This window comes from Myxine glutinosa, chromosome 8 (genome assembly GCF_964187855.1).
Source record: "Myxine glutinosa chromosome 8, kmMyxGlut1.1, whole genome shotgun sequence".
NCBI classification, from domain to species: domain Eukaryota; kingdom Metazoa; phylum Chordata; class Myxini; order Myxiniformes; family Myxinidae; genus Myxine; species Myxine glutinosa.
In genome coordinates this window covers 1,017,305-1,033,987 of record NC_136268.1, presented here as the reverse complement: position 1 = coordinate 1,033,987, position 16,683 = coordinate 1,017,305, and the positions used below count along the sequence as shown (strand labels likewise).

Below are 16,683 nucleotides of genomic sequence, written 5' to 3'. Positions count from 1 at the left end.
AGGTTAAAAAAAAGTTTAGGTTCGTAAAAACGGGAAAAGAATGTAAATTGCAATTATATTGTAAAAAAAAAAAAAAAAGCCCTTCTTCAGGGAACAAGTAATGGGTTAACAACTTACAGCTGTTCTGCAGCAATGTAAGTAAATTAAGCCTTGAAAGTTGATGCAAACAATTCCTACAGGTGTCCCACCCTCTGCTGATTGCTTGATAACAAACCCCCTGTCTGTATAAAAGCAGTATTGGAACAGACTGTTATTACACCCTCTGAAGCATTATTTGGACAATATTGCACTGCAGGAAGTAGTATATTGCTATCATAATGGCGAGAAAAAGGCAATTTCCAAAGGAAGACAGACAGATCATTATAACCCTTAAAAGCGTAGGTCTTTGCTTTGGAGAAATTGCAAAGAAAGCCAAGGTGTCAGTGAGTACAGTTTCCTACACCATCAAAAGACACTTGGAAACTGGAGGAAACTCTGACAGGAAGAGGTCTGGCAGACCCAAAGCCACAACAGAATCAGAAGACAAATTTCTGAGAGTCAACAGCTTGCGTGATAGGCGGCTCACAGGACAACAGCTTCAAGCACAGCTCAACACTGGTCGAAGTAAGCAAGTCTCAGTTTCAACTGTGAAGGGAAGACTTCGAGCTGCAGGTTTGACAGGTCGAGTGGCAGTAAGAAAGCCATTGCGAAGATGGCAAAATAAGAAAAAGAGGCTTGCCTGGGCCATGAAGCACCGCCAGTGGACTACTGAAGACTGGAAGAAGGTCTCATGAACCGATGAATCAAAATTTGAAATCTTTGGTTCATCACGCAGGGTTTTTGTACGCCATCGAGTAGGCGAAAGGATGGTTCCTCAGTGTGTGACACCAACTGTCAAACATAGAGGAGGAAGCGTGATGGTCTGGGGCTCTTTTGCTGGATCCAGAGTCGGTGATTTGCACAGAGTGACTGGCACCCTGAACCAAAAAGGCTACCACAGCATTTTGCAGCGCCATGTAATACCCACTGGTATACACCTAGTTGGTCAGGGGTTCATCCTACAGCAAGATAATGACCCGAAACACACCTCCAGGCTATGTCAAAACTACCTGCGAGGAAAAGAACAAGACGGTAGGCTTCAAATCATGGAATGGCTCGCACAGTCTCCAGACTTAAACCCCATCGAGCTGGTTTGGGATGAACTGGACAGAAGGGTGAAAGCAAAGCAACCTACAAGTGCAACGCATTTGTGGGAACTTCTGCAACATTGTTGGGAAGAACTTCCCGAACAATATTTGATTTCCATTGTAGAAAGAATGCTACGAGTGTGTTCGGCAGTTATACCTGCAAAAGGTGGCGACTTTGCCGAGTCAAAAATTTAAATTAAATTTTGTTAAACAAAATGATTCTATGATTTCTTTTTTATCTCCAATTGTTTATTTGTTCTGTGCTTAATTTCAGAGTACATTGAGACATTAAACTGCGTAAATTTCAATAAAAACGGGAAAAACTGAGGTGTTCTAAAACTTTTGACCGGTGGTGTATATGTGGTGTATAAGATTGCTTCAACAGCGCTAAACTTCCGGAATTTGTTTGAGGATCTTACAGTCGTTATTTAATTTAAATTGAAGTACACATTTGCACACTTCATGGGGTATCGTGTTCTGTGAACTCTAGTTTGTGAAAATGTTTTCATTCGACTATCCCTGCTCCTATTACCCCTTTGATCAAACTATTCCACAACTACTCTCAGATTAGACAAAAAAACCCAGTCTTGTCTCGGTTCTCTGGAGGACGGAGGTTATGTTTTCACCCCAGTTTGTCTGTCTCTGAGAGTAGGATATCTCAAAAAGATGTGGACGGATTCGGACGAAATTTGATGGACAGGTTGGGTGTGTGACAAGCAAAACCTGATTCGATTTTGGTGAAAATCCGAATCCAGATATGGATACGATAATTTATTAATTTTTTTAAACCATTGAGAGATTGGGCCAAACAGGATGTACAATATGATGTTTCAAAAAAGTTATGGATGGATTATGACCAAACTTGGCAGGACTTTGGCCAGGGTGCCAGCACATAATGGTCTGCTCTTGTGAAAGACACCGTGGTGTCTTTAATGTTCCTGGCAACATTCCCCAAGAACATTGAATCTATTTTGGATTTGTTTCCTTTCCCAACGGTTTAAGTTAACTCCGAGCTTATAGGCCATCAGCCAGACCCCCAAAATAGGGTCCATTGGTACCAAAATGAGGGAGTAAGCCTAATATTGATTTTTGGATCGGTCTTTACCCCTAGAATATGAAAATATGTGACAGCAAATTCAACCATGTAGCTAAATGGGTGTTATCACCTCATTTTCAAAATGGCCGCCAAAATGCATGTTTTCTATTAAAAACACCATGTTTCATATTCTTGTAGGAATTTGTAACAAATAGCATTGCGTTTTGAGATGTTTAAGACTTTACAACTCTCTTAAAGTATGAAATACATCATCTGAACTTTAATCCAAGAAGATAGAATCCAATACGCCATATTGGATTTATTGTTCTCATGAATATCTAATGACATTTAGAAAGTTGTAAAATAATTTCTAACCCCTAAAACCAGGTATAAGATACCCAAATTTGGGGTATAGGGTGAATAGTGAAAAAAACACTACATTGACCATTGATATTTTGAGAAATTTGGCGGCCATTTTGAAAATGGGTGATAACATACATTTAGCTACATCGTTGAATTTGCTATCACATATTTTCTTATTCTAGAGGTAAAAACCTTGTCAAAAATCATTATTAGCCTTACTCCCTCAATTTGGTACCGGTTGACCCCCCTAGCTGATAGCCTATTAGTGTCACCACAATTTTAGAGATTATATTCTCACATAAAGATAACACGCAAGGAACTTTGGTGCTGGGGGCCATTTGGCCCATCATACCTGCTCTGCACCAACCCCAGTACCCATCACCGATCCACACACAAGATACTGACGAGTCCTGCTAATATCCCCATACCCCATTATCTTCAATGTATCCAGGTACCTATCAAACTCCAATTAAATCCTATCCACCCCCACTGCCTCTACCTTACCAGGGAGACCATTTTAACAATGCTGACCATTCCAGGAAGATCTCAACTTTTTATAAACGTGTATGTATATATACATATGTAACTGTAGATAAGTATTGGCTATCTGCCAGATGTTAGAAAAATATTGTACACCTCTCCTTTCCTATTCCATCTGCAGGTGCTGCCGGAGCCCGGAGATGACACGCGCTGAAAGGGAGTACTCAGTTTTTACACCATTTGTTTGTTTGTTTGTTTGTCTGGGCGATATCTCAGCCATCCTTTGAGTTAGGAAGCTGAAATTTGGGCACAATAGTGAGCAAGTGCTTTGGCAAAAAAAAGAATTTTCTGTTTTTTGAAGAATCAATTAATTGATTAATCACTTAATTATTATCGATTTATTAATCACTTATTTAGTCCCTGGTGTTGGGCTAGTGGCTAGGGTGCCGGCTTAGGATAACCTAGGATCCTGGGTTCGCAATCCCGGTTTCGAATCCCGGTTTCGAATCCCGGTTTCGAATCCCGGTCGATTGCTGAATTAACGCCAGGGGGGTTGACTCAGCCTGTCATCCTTCCGAGGTCAGCTAATTGAGTACCAGTTCACTGGTAATTCCCTGTTTGTCGTTAAAGGCGGCAAAAAGGGTTGGCGTCAGGAAGGGCATCCGGCCGTAAAACATTGCTTCAAAAAGGGGACCGAAAAACAACAACAACCACGGTTCCCGAAAAAGGCCAACCCCCGCTTTGCGGGGAAAAATGGCCTCTAAAGGTGGTTTTTTTTATTTTTATTAATCACTTATTTATTTTCTTTCTCATCTGGGCAATATCTCAGGCATCTTTTGAGTTAGGAAGCTGATATTTAGACATGACAATGCCTAGGTGATTCGGCTGTAAAGGGTATTTTTGAATTATTGATCGATTAATTATTAAATTAACAATTCATCGATTACATATTTTAAAAATTAATTATTTAATAAATTTTCAAAAAGGTACAGCTTCGGATGAAACACTGGCGGTTTAGGTCTGCTATTAGGCAATTGATTAAGAAATTAATTATTTTACGATTATTATTTATTTATTTTAATTACGCAATTAATTCTTGTACACTTATAATTAATCAATCAATTATTGTACACCTCTCCCTCCCAATACCGTCACTTTTATATGTATATATATATATATATATATATATACCGGTGTGTACCCCGGTTTAGAATAGGTACACCGTATCCCTGCGTGTCGTAAGAGGCGACTAAAAGGGTTGGCGTCAGGAAGGGCATCCAGCCATAAAAAAAACATTGCTTCAAAAAGAGAACCATGACAATTACGACTACATATGGGCAGGGTACAGCCCGAAGTACCCCGTGGGGGACCCCAGTCCCCCTCGTCAAAACTCAAGGTGGGGAACCCGATCGAAGCAAGGGTGGAAATCATTCCATTTATGACGACGAAACGTCTGATGCCCGACGTGGAGATCGGTTTCTGAGGTTTGGGACATGGAATGTAGGGACAATGACAGGGAGATCAGGAGAAGTGGTGGACGTATTTGTCAGAAGAAGAGTGGACATATGTTATGTGCAGGAGACGAGATGGATGGGAAGTGGTGTGAGAATGATGAAGGGTAGGCAGGGACAGAAATACAAGTTTGCGTGGCAAGGGTGCCCGGAGGGCGTGAATGGTGTTGGTGTCCTGTTTTCTGAGGAGTTTGTAGACAGTGTGGTGAGTGTGACTAGAGTGAGTGATAGGTTGATGATGGTGAAAATGATGATTGGAAAGCTCTTGGTGAACGTCATCTCGGGATATTCTCCGCAGGTTGGTCGGAGCGATGAAGAGAAGGACAAGTTCTGGTGTGCGATAGAGAAGCTGATGGAAAACGTGAAAGATGAGGAAGTTGTTGTAGTAGGAGGAGACCTAAATGGACATGTGGGAAGGAGTATGGACGGTTTTGAGGGAGTTCATGGGGGTTACGGATATGGTGTGAGAAATGGAGAAGGTGAAAGGATTTTGGAGTTTGCTGATGGAGCTGATTTGTTGATTTGTAATACTCAGTTCCAGAAAGAGGAAAATAAGCTTGTTACACACACGTCAGGTGGGTCGACGACAACCGTTGACAACCTGCTAGTGCGTAGGCGAGATAGGGGGCACCTCCGGGACACAAAGGTGATCCCGGGGGAGGAGGCTGTTTCACAGCACCACTTGGTTGTCTGCGACATAAGGGTGAAAGGTGCGAGGAGAGCTCGGCGGTGAAGTACCAACCGAGAATGAAGGTGTGGAGGTTGAAAGAGGTGACAGTGAGGGAGGCATTAAAAGAGAGGCTGAGTATGGTAGAGGATGATGTGGTTGAGCTTGAAAGTGGTTGGATGTCAATGAAAGATAGTCTGTTGGGAGCCATTGGTAAGGTATCTGGATGGACAAAAGGACCACCGAGGCACTCGGAAACATGGTGGTGGGATGATGAAGTTGGAAAGAAGATTGACGAGAAGAGGAAGAAGTTCAAGTAGTGGCAGAAGGCGAAAGGTACGGGGGCAGAAAAGGCAGAGCATGAAAGTTATAAGGCAGCCAAGAAGGCTGCAAAGAAAGAGGGAGCAAAGGCGCAGGAGGCATGTAGGAAAATGTTCGGAGAACGCTTGGATTCAGAAGACGGTCAGAGAGCGGTATTCAGGATTGCAAAGCAGATAGCGAAAGAGAGGTGTGATGTGATGGGGGTGAGTTGCTTGAAGGATGAAGTGGGACAAATCGTTGTGGACCCAGATGGAATTAAAGGAAGATTGAAGAGATATATGGAAATGTTGTTGAATACAGAGAATGAATGGGATGGCAACATAGAGAGTAACCCAGTTTTAGGACCGGCAGAGAAGATAACCGAGAAGGAAGTTGAGGAAGCGATAAAAGCAATGAAGAGTAGAAAAGCGGGAGGGCCGACGGGAGTTGTGGGAGATATGTTGAAGGCAGCGGGAAATTGGGGTGTGAAGAGAATGACAGAGATCTGCAATTTGGTGGTGAAAGAAGGCCGCATTCCAGTGGATTGGGAACTGAGTACCCTCGTCCCTCTATACAAGGGGAAAGGTGACCCTCTGGACTGTGGCTCGTATCGAGCAATAAAGTTATTGGAGCATGGAATGAAGGTATTGGAAAGGGAGTTGGAGAGGAGGATAAGGAAGAAAGTGAAGATTGACGAAATGCAGTTTGGATTTATGCCAGGAAGAGAAACGACAGACGTGCTTTTTATTGTGAGGCAGTTGCAAGAGAAGTATATGGAGAAGAGGAAGAAGTTGTTTCTTGGGTTTGTTGATCTGGAGAAAGCATTCGATAGGGTTCCTCGTGAAGTAGTGACATGGGCATTGAGGAAGTTAGGAGTGGAGGAATGGTTGATCAGAGTAGTGATGGCAATGTACAAAAGAGCACGCACAGCTGTAAGGACGAAAGACGGAAACAGTGGTGAGTTTGAGGTGAAGGTGGGAGTGCATCAGGGGTCGGTACAAAGTCCACTACTATTTGTAGCTGTGATTGAGGTGCTGACTCAGAACGTAAAGGAGGGTTTACTGTGGGAGTTGTTGTATGCAGATGATCTGGTGTTGATTGCGGAAAGTATGGATGGACTGAAGGAGAAGATGAACAAGTGGAAGGAATGTATGGAGACAAAAAGTCTGAAGGTGAATATCGGAAAAACGAAGGTGATGGCAAGTGGTAAAGCATGTGGTGACGTGGAAAGAACTGGGAAGTGGCCGTGTGCTGTGTGCAGGAAGGGTGTCGGAGTGAATTCCATTCAATGTACGCTGAGTGGGTTCATCAAAAATGTAGTGGTTTGAGAGGGTCATTAACCAGTGTGGCAGCTACATTCAAATGTAAGGTGTGCACAGAGGGAGCTGCAGATGGAGGAAATGTTGAGTTGGATCTTGGAGACGGCGTGAAGCTGGAAGGTGTGAAAACATTTTGCTACCTCGGAGACATGCTGAATGGAGAAGGTGGATCAGACTCGGCAACGGTTGCTCAAGTGAGATGTGCACGGACGAAGTTTCGGGAACTGAATGGCGTGCTGACGAGGAGGGGAGTGTCGTTGAAGCTGAAGGGAAAGGTGTATGCTGCATGTGTGAGAAGTGTTATGATTTATGGTAGTGAGACATGGGTAATGAACGTAGAGCAGCAACGAAGGTTGGAAAGGGTGGAAATGCGAATGGTTCGATGGATGTGCGGAGTATCTTGAGAGAAAGGAAGACAAATGATGAATTGCGAAAGATAATGGGAATAGAGCCTGTGATGGATGCTGTGACGAGAAACAGGTTGAGATGGTTTGGTCATGTGTTGAGGAAGGATGAAAGTGACTGGTTGAGAAGAGTGATGGAAATGAATGTAGAAGGAAGTAGAGGATGGGGAAGACCGAGAAAGACTTGGCTAAAGATGGTCGAAGAAGAAATGCGGGCAAGGGGGTTAACAAGGAGAGATGCAGAAAATAGGGAAAAATGTAGAACATTGTCATGGGGACCACAAGGCTAACCCCCGCTCTTGCAGGGAAAATGGCCTTAAAATGCATGTTGTTGTGTTGTTGTATATATATATATATATATATAGAGAGACAGAATCGAGGCTCGTATAAGAGCTAACACATTGAACATGAAAACATGCACAGACACATAAAACATACAATGAAGGGAGCGGGAGACAAGACGGGGAGAGAGAGGGAAGCACACAAGCATGCTATTTGTTGTTCAAACTGTTTGGACTATTTGCTCTCCAGCTGTCGCGTGTTGGAGGATGTTATTCATTTGTTTGGCATGGGGGTGATGAACTTTTTATGTATCTCTACTTGTTTTCTTGTTACTTGCAAAATCGAAGATTTTTCAAGTATATTGGTTGGTCTCGTGTGTTATTCTGTCTGTTTGTCTGTCTGTCTGTCTATCAATCGCCTACAGGTCACAATTTTAAACCAATCTTCAGGAAACTTCACAAGATTATAGAATTGGTCATAAGGTAGAAGCCTGTTTTTAGGTCAAAGGTCAAAGGTCATCTTGAGGTCCAATTTCTAAAATTGTCATTTTTCATCCGATTGACTTGAAAGTTGAACAGAATTTGCATATTGAGTCACTAAATTGGGAAACAAACTATTTGAGGTCAAAACGTCAAAGGTCAACTCAAGGTCAAACTTCTAATATGATAAATTTTCATCTGAAAAATCATCAATTTTAATCCTATTGACCCGATCTTTGATTAAGAACGTCAATTTTAATCTTAATGAAATGGACAATTTGATGTATCCATGGCAATTTTTTTATTTTGAGGAGGGGTGGATTTTGCAAGTACGTATCTTGTTCTGCATGACATCTTTCTTGTTTGTTTATTTGTCCGGGCGACATCTCAGCCATCCTTTGAGCTAGGAGGCTGAAATTTGGGCACAATAGTAAGTACTTTGTTAAAAATGGTATTTTTTGTTTTTGATTAATCAATTAATTGATCAATTACTTAATTATCATCGATTTATAAAGTACTTATTTGTTTTCTTTCTCATCTGGGCAATATCTCAAGCACCTTTTGAGCTAGGAATCTAATATTTGGATATGACAGTGACCAAGTGAATTGGCTGTAAAGGGTATTTTTGATTTATTGATTAATCAATTAATCTATCAATTTTTGGGATTAATTACTTAATTCTTTTTTAAGTTACAGATTTGGATGAAACGATGATGGTTTATGCATTCTATTAGCCAATTGATGAATAATTTAATTATTATACTTCGATTATTTATTTATTTTCATTTTTAATCAATTTATCTATTTTCTTTCTCATCTGGGCAATACCTCTGGCACCTTTTTGGCTAGGAAGCTGATATTTGGACAAGACAGTGACCAAGTGATTGGGCTATAAAGGATATTTTTGATTTATTGATTAATCAATTCATTATTTTTATTATTTTTATTTTTTTTATTATTTTTTTATTTTATTATTTTTATTATTTTATTATTATTTTATAATAATTTTTTATAATTATTTATTTCCTAAATTAATTATTTTAATATTTCTGATTAATTAGGTGTTTAATTAATTTTCAAAAAGTTACAGCTTCAGGTGAAACACTGGTGGTTTGGGTATGATATTAGCCAATCGATTATTCAGAAATTAATTATTTTACGATCACTATTTATAGATTTTAATTCTGCAATGCCACGCACTGGTGGATATGTTATTTATTTATTTGGCATGGGGGGCGGTGTACTTTGAATGTATCTCTACTTGTTGGCTCTTATGTTTGCTTTGGTCTTTCTCCATTGAGAAGAGAGAGTTCCTTTTCTCCACACGCATTGTTGAGCTGTCTACTGATATTATTAGCCCCGGTTGGACTTAGTTCGAAACGAGGGCTTATGGATTGGGTCTCGTACGTCCATCCGTGCGTCTGTCCGTCCGTCCGTCCGTCCGCAACTATATCTCGGACATGTATGGACCGATTTTGCTCGTCCTTGGCACAAAGACGATACACGACGCTATACAAATATGCACATCATTTTGTTTCTCAATGCAATGAAAGATGGCCGACCGGTGGTCATTTTAGTTATTTTTAAAAACCCTGATATTGACCACGTCCTCAACCATTTATTGGACATGCATTTACCAATCTTGTTTAAACTTGGCTCAAAGATCAGGAATGATGGTTTACATAGGCACGACATGTTTTTTTTTTCAGATCAGATCCAACATGGCTGACTGGTGGCCATTTTGTTAATTAACCGCATCGCCAACCATTTCTCGGACATGCATGGACAGATTTTGTTCAAATTTGGCACAAAGACAATAAATGTGAGTGTACGTATGAATAAGATTCTAATCCGACCAAAGATGGCCTCCTGGCGGCCTTTAACTCTGTACAGCAAATTTACTAAAACCAAGGGGGCTATGACATTTTATGTCTTTCTCCTTGTTTATTTCTTATCTAAAAAGATCCAAGTGGTCAAAAGCTCGAAATGATAAAGGTTCCAAGTTTATCTAATGGGTCTATTAAAGCATCTTACAGGTCTTTGTGGTCTTAATGGTCTTCAGGGTCTTTGGGGTATTTTGGGTCCTCTGGATCTTTTTGAGTCTTTTGGATATTTGGGGTCTTTTGGGTTTTCGGGTTGTTTAGGGTTCTCTGGGTCTTTTAGGGTCTTGGTGGTCTTCAGGATCTTGGTGGTCCTAAGAGGTATTTAAAAGGTTCTTCAAAGGGTCTTCAAAGGTCTGAGGGGTCTCAGCATTCCAAAGGGTTGAAAGGCATATTCCAACAATACGTAATTAATAGACAGGATGCCACTGACTTTCAAACAGTACATAATTATAGATATATAGTCACATTTCTTCACTCCCTCACGTCATAGGGCCGTGTTTTTCAGGTATATATATATATATACATATCTATAAAGAAGACGTTTTGGTCACAAATATACATACATACATACATACATACATACATACATACATACATACATACATACATACATACATACATACATACATGCATAACCATGTACATTTGCTCCATTATAATAAAGAAGATTATTTTGTATACAGCCGTGGCTGCTGGTTGCACCATTGCTGGGATTGCGGCTGATTGCGGCTGTTTCCAGTAAGCTGGTATTCATTTTTTTCTTCCCCTTTTTTGGTATTTTATTACAGTAAGCTGGTATTCTTATTACTTGCAAAATTAAAGATTTTTCAAGTATATTGGTCGGTTGCGTTTGTGGTTCTGTCTGTCTGTTTGTCTTTGTTTGTCTGTTTGTTTGTCACTGGCCTACAGGTTGCAATTTTAAACCGATCGTCACGAAACTTCACGAAGTTGTATAGGTCGTCCCAATTGAGAAGCCTATTGTTTTTGGGGTCAAAAGGTCAAAAGGTCAACATAGGCCAAAGGTCACCAACTTTGCCAAATTTCTAAAATCCTAAATTTTCAACCAATTGACTTGAAATTTGAAGAGGACTTGCATATTTGGTCACTGAATTCAACCACCAAGTATATTTGAGGTCAACATAGGCCAAAAGGTCAACATAGGCCAAATTTCTAAAATCCTCAATTTTCATCCGATTGACTTGAAATTTGAAGATGACTTGCATATCTGGTCACTGAATTCAACCACAAATTATATTTTAGGTGAACATAGGCCAAAAGGTCAACATAGGCCAAATTTCTAAAATCCTCAATTTTCATCCAATTGACTTGAAATTTGAAGAGGACTTGCATATCTGGTCACTGAATTCAACCACACATTATATTTACGTGAACATAGGCCAAAAGGTCAACATAGGCCAAGTTTTTAAAATCCTCAATTTTCATCCGATTGACTTGAAAATTGAACAGCATTTGCACATTGAGTCACTAAATAGGGAAAGTAACTATTTTTGAGGTCAAAATGTCAAAGGTCAACTCAAGGTCAACCTTACAAAATCATCATTTTTCATCTGAAAAATCGTCACTTTTCTTCTTGTTGACCCGAACTTTGATCAAGATTGTCAATTTTAATCTTGATGAAATGGACAATTTGCTGTATCAATGGATTTTTTTTTTTTGGGGGGTGGGGGTGGATTTTGCAAGTATCGTGCTCCACTTGACGTCTTCTTGTTTATTTATTTATTTTGGTATTTTTTTCAGTAAGCTGGTTTTCTATTTTTTTCTTTTTTCTTTTTTGGGGTATTGTATTTCAGTAAACTGGTATTCTTTTTTTTCCCCTTTTTTGGTATTGTATTTCAGTAAGCTGGTATAGTTTTTTTTTTTGGTATTTTATTTTTAAGCTGGTATTTATTTATTTCTTTTTTTGAATTTTATTTCAGTAAGCTGGTACTTTTTTCCCCATTTTTTGGTATTTTATTTCAGTAAGCTGGTATTTTTCTTATTATTTTTTGGTGGTTTATTTCAGTAAGCTGGTATTATTTTTATTTTATTTATTTTGGTATTTTATTTCAGAAAGCTTGTTTTCTTTTTTGGGGTATTTTATTTCAGTAAGCTGATATTCTTTTTTCCCCTCCTTTTTTGGTATTTTATTTCAGTAAGCTGGTATCCTTTTTTGGTATTTTATTTCAGTAAGCTGGTATTTTTCTTATTATTTTTTGTATTTTATTTCAGTAAGCTGGTACTTTTTTCCCATTTTTTGGTATTTTATTTCAGGAAGCTGGTATTGTTATTATTATTTTTTGGTGGTTTATTTCAGTAAGCTGGTATTATTATTTATTTATTTTTTGGTATTTTATTTCAGTAAGCTGGTACTTTTTTCCCCATTTTTTGGTATTTTATTTCAGTAAGCTGGTGTTCTTCTTATTAATATTTTTTGGTGGTTTATTTCAGGAAGCTGGTATTTTTCTTTATTTTATTTTTTTTGGTATTGTATTTCAGTAAGCTGGTATTCATTTTATTTATTTATTTTTGGTATTTTGGGGGGGTATTTTTTTTTGATATTTTAAGCTGGTATTCATTTTCCTGACCTTGGAAGGATGACAAGCTAAGTCAACCCACCTGTTGTTATTTAACAGCACAACAGGGGTTCAAACTCAAGACCCTGAGATCTTAAGGCAGCTAAGGCAACACCAGACTCACAAATGACGTAAGGAAACTCATCACCCACAGCTGGGAAAAGTGTGAGACACCGACCGGAAACTCCGTCGAAGAAGCATCAAGGTGTGTGCGGTCCTAGTTGCCATGTTTATTGATCCTGAGCCATCAATCAATCCTTCATCGATGGAGGGAAATCTTTCCGACATCCCCTTGTAATTCCGCTTCAGTTTTGAACCTTCATTTCCATCGTCCATTTTATTTGTGGAAGGTATGCAGTGGAGCGTGTCATGTAAGGATGCTTTTTCCCATCGCAATCACAGATCCCGAAAGGCAAGCTGTAGTGATATCCAGGTATAATCGGTCGTATTCCTTTGTTTTGGAATTTTCAGTTGAGGTTACCTTTAAATGGCATTTTGATCGAAACTCTTTCCGTCCGGCTCTCTGAAAGATTCCTCGTTGTAGCTTTTTCTGGAATTTGTGCAACTCATGGGAGAGAAAGGGAGAAACATTATATCAAGAACACATGTCTGACCCTGTGCGGATTTTCATTATTTCCTTTCCACACATGGGCTTCTTCTTCTTTATCAGTCCGATTATTCCCACGTTCTTGTGAGGTTCGCTGGGGGGAAATTTGGTCCAAGTCTTGCACGAACTGGATGGCCAGGCCTTATGCTCAACTAAGTTATCACTGCAGGAATTTTTATTTATTTAATCAGGATGCCGGCGATAGCTCTCCTACTCCTCGCGATGGACATCGTGGGATCTCCAACGACCATCAACTAATGTCGGCAGACAGGACGCCATGTTTAACGTCTATCCGAGGGACGGAGCACACACTCATGAATCGTCCTGCCGGTGAAGCACCAGGATGACAGTTTATAGCTGGGTCGGGATTCAAACCCAGGCTGGACAGCTTGGAGGCGAGCCTTCCAACAAATGGATTAGAATAGGAAAATTTACTCTCACACACACACACACACACACACACACACACACACACACACACACACACACACACACACACACACACACACACACTCACACACACTCACACACACACACACACACACTCACACACACTCACACTCACACACACACACACACACACACACACACACTCACACACACACACACACACACACTCACACACACTCACACTCACACACACACACACTCTCTCTCACACACACACTCACTCAGTTTTGTGTGTGTGGTTCTCATCCACTCTCTTTTTCAGAAAATCCAGAAATAATTTACAGATCAACACAAAAACAACATCCCAGTTCGAAAGTGCTTCTGCGGTCACGCACAGCAGGGGGTCGTCTATTTAATACGTACGCACTGGGTGGGGTTTAAATTCCAGCACGTTTACCAATATGATTCACAAACTGTCCTCGGTGAACCCCCGAGGTCCCGCGCAGGGACACCCATTCGTCATATTCTTGTGTCAGTGGTTCGAGGGCCAAACTTAGGCCGAACTCCATTTCCCTCTCAACAGATGTCATAATAAAGAACATTTTCTGCGAATCAATACAAGTGCAGGATGGTGGGTGCACGTTCCTCCGTTCTTACCCCAATCTTTTACCGCCATTTCCCCTCAATTCGTTTGGACGAGTTTGGTGACGTCATTAAAATAATTAATTAATAACATGGTAAATATATTGATTCCTGATAATAAACAAGGGGAAGTGAGAAACATGTAGTTCAGGCTGGTCTGCTACCTGACACGTTGGGGGTAAAGGTACACGTAGGCCCCTACTTACCTGTGCGCTGTCTAGTCCAGGTTCGATTACCTGACTATAAACTGCCACATTGGTGCTGCGCAAGCTGGATGCTGCATCGTAAGGTGATGTTACATCGTAAGGTGATGGATGTTAAAGATCTCACGATGTTTTTCATGAAGAAGAAGCGTCACATCCACCCAGAACAAATTACAAATTCCTCCCAGAGCGGCTCCAGTCGAACGTCACACCTGGCCAGCCGGTTCGTCATGGACTTGGAACTTTTCTCCGATCATCAGATACAGCACTTGCTTTGTTAAACACATGGAATATTATTTATTTCACCTTTCATACCGATCACACGTGCCCGCAGCACTAAATAATCGCTGAGGAACCACCGGGAGACGTCACAAAAATGCGAAGGAAGATCGTAAATTGAACAAAACAACCACAACACGGAGTCGTCACATTGGTTATAACTCGATCGCTTTGAGCCCCGAAACGTGCGATTCGTAACCTTCAAAAATCAGGACAAACTCACCTGATGTGCATGTTGATCGATCCCGAGCTTCGCTCCGAACTCCACTCCGGTGGAAACAGGCGGCGATTTGAGCCGCACTCGCTCGGACCCCGACACACGCCCCCTGCGAGGTTTGCACGCCAGGCTAGGGTAACTAGCTCTGAACACACACTCATTTATTCACTTACTCATACACTCACTCATACACTCACTCATACACTCACACATTCACTCGCCAGGCTAGGGTAACTCGCTCTGAACACTCACTCATTTATTCACTTACTCATACACTCATTCATACACTCACTCATACACTCACAATCACTCACCAGGCTAGGGTAACTAGCTCTGAACACACACTCATTTATTCACTTACTCATACACTCATTCATACACTCACTCATACACTCACAATCACTCGCCAGGCGAGGGTAACTCGCTCTGAACACTCACTCATTTATTCACTTACTCATACACTCATTCATACACTCACTCATACACTCACAATCACTCGCCAGGCTAGGGTAACTAGCTCTGAACACACACTCATTTATTCACTTACTCATACACTCATTCATACACTCACTCATACACTCACAATCACTCGCCAGGCGAGGGTAACTCGCTCTGAACACTCACTCATTTATTCACTTACTCATACACTCATTCATACACTCACTCATACACTCACAATCACTCGCCAGGTTAGGGTAACTCGCTCTGAACACTCATTCATTTATTCACTTACTCATACACTCATTCATACACTCACTCATACACTCACAATCACTCGCCAGGTTAGGGTAACTCGCTCTGAACACTCACTCATTTAATCACTTACTCATACACTCATTCATACACTCACTCATACACTCACAATCACTCGCCAGGTTAGGGTAACTCGCTCTGAACACTCAGTCATTTATTCACTTACTCATACACTCATTCATACACTCACTCATACACTCACAATCACTCACCAGGCTAGGGTAACTCGCTCTGAACACTCAGTCATTTATTCGCTTACTCATACACTCACTCATACACTCACACACATTCACTCGCCAGGCTAGGGTAACTCGCTCTGAACACACACTCATTTATTCACTTTCTCATACACTCACTCATACACTCACACATTCACTCACCAGGCTAGGGTAACTTGCTCTGAACACTCACTCATTTATTTACTTACTCATTCACTTATTCATCCACTCACTCATACATTCGCACATTCACTCTCACTCACATTCACTCATGCACTCACACATTCACTCTCACTCACACATTCACTCATGCACTCACTCATTTACTCTAACTCACACACGCTAATTCACTCACACACTCACTCATTCACTCACACACACTCACTCACTCACACACACATGCTCACTCATTCACTCACCCACAGAACTCATACACTCACTCATTTATTCATTCATTCACTCACTCACTCATTCACTCACACACTCACTTATTCACTCTCACTCACTCATTCACCCATTCACTCACACTCATTCACTCACTCATACGTTCACTCATCCACTCATCCACTCACTCATTCACTCACACACACTCACTCATTCACACACGTACTCACTCATTCACTCACTCACTCTCACTCACACATTCACTTATACACTCACTCATTGATTCACTCATTCACACACACTCACTCATTGACTCAATCATTCACTCACTCACACATTTACACTGAGGTACTCACTCATTCACTCACTCATTCACTCACTCCTAATCCTGTGTGTGTGTGTGTGTGTGTGTGTGTGTGTGTGTGTGTGTGTGTGTATATATATAGATATATATAGATATATATATACAGGGTGAGTCAAAAGTAGCGCCCGATTTCTGTATATATATATATATTTCTGTCAGTTGA

The 16,683-nt window shown here is 40.7% G+C and overlaps 1 protein-coding gene across 1 annotated transcript in view; it reads right to left on the bottom strand.

Moving 5' to 3' along the window:
- Positions 1 to 14,898, bottom strand: part of LOC137432271 (chemerin-like receptor 2) — a 39,403-nt gene extending 24,505 nt beyond the window's left edge. Inside the window, exon 1 of the mRNA XM_068124066.2 lies at positions 14,808 to 14,898. Coding sequence (XP_067980167.1) covers positions 14,808 to 14,818 — 11 coding nt within the window. The 5' untranslated portion in view covers positions 14,819 to 14,898. The remainder of the gene's footprint in view (positions 1 to 14,807) is intronic.
- Positions 14,899 to 16,683: the final 1,785 nt, after the last annotated feature.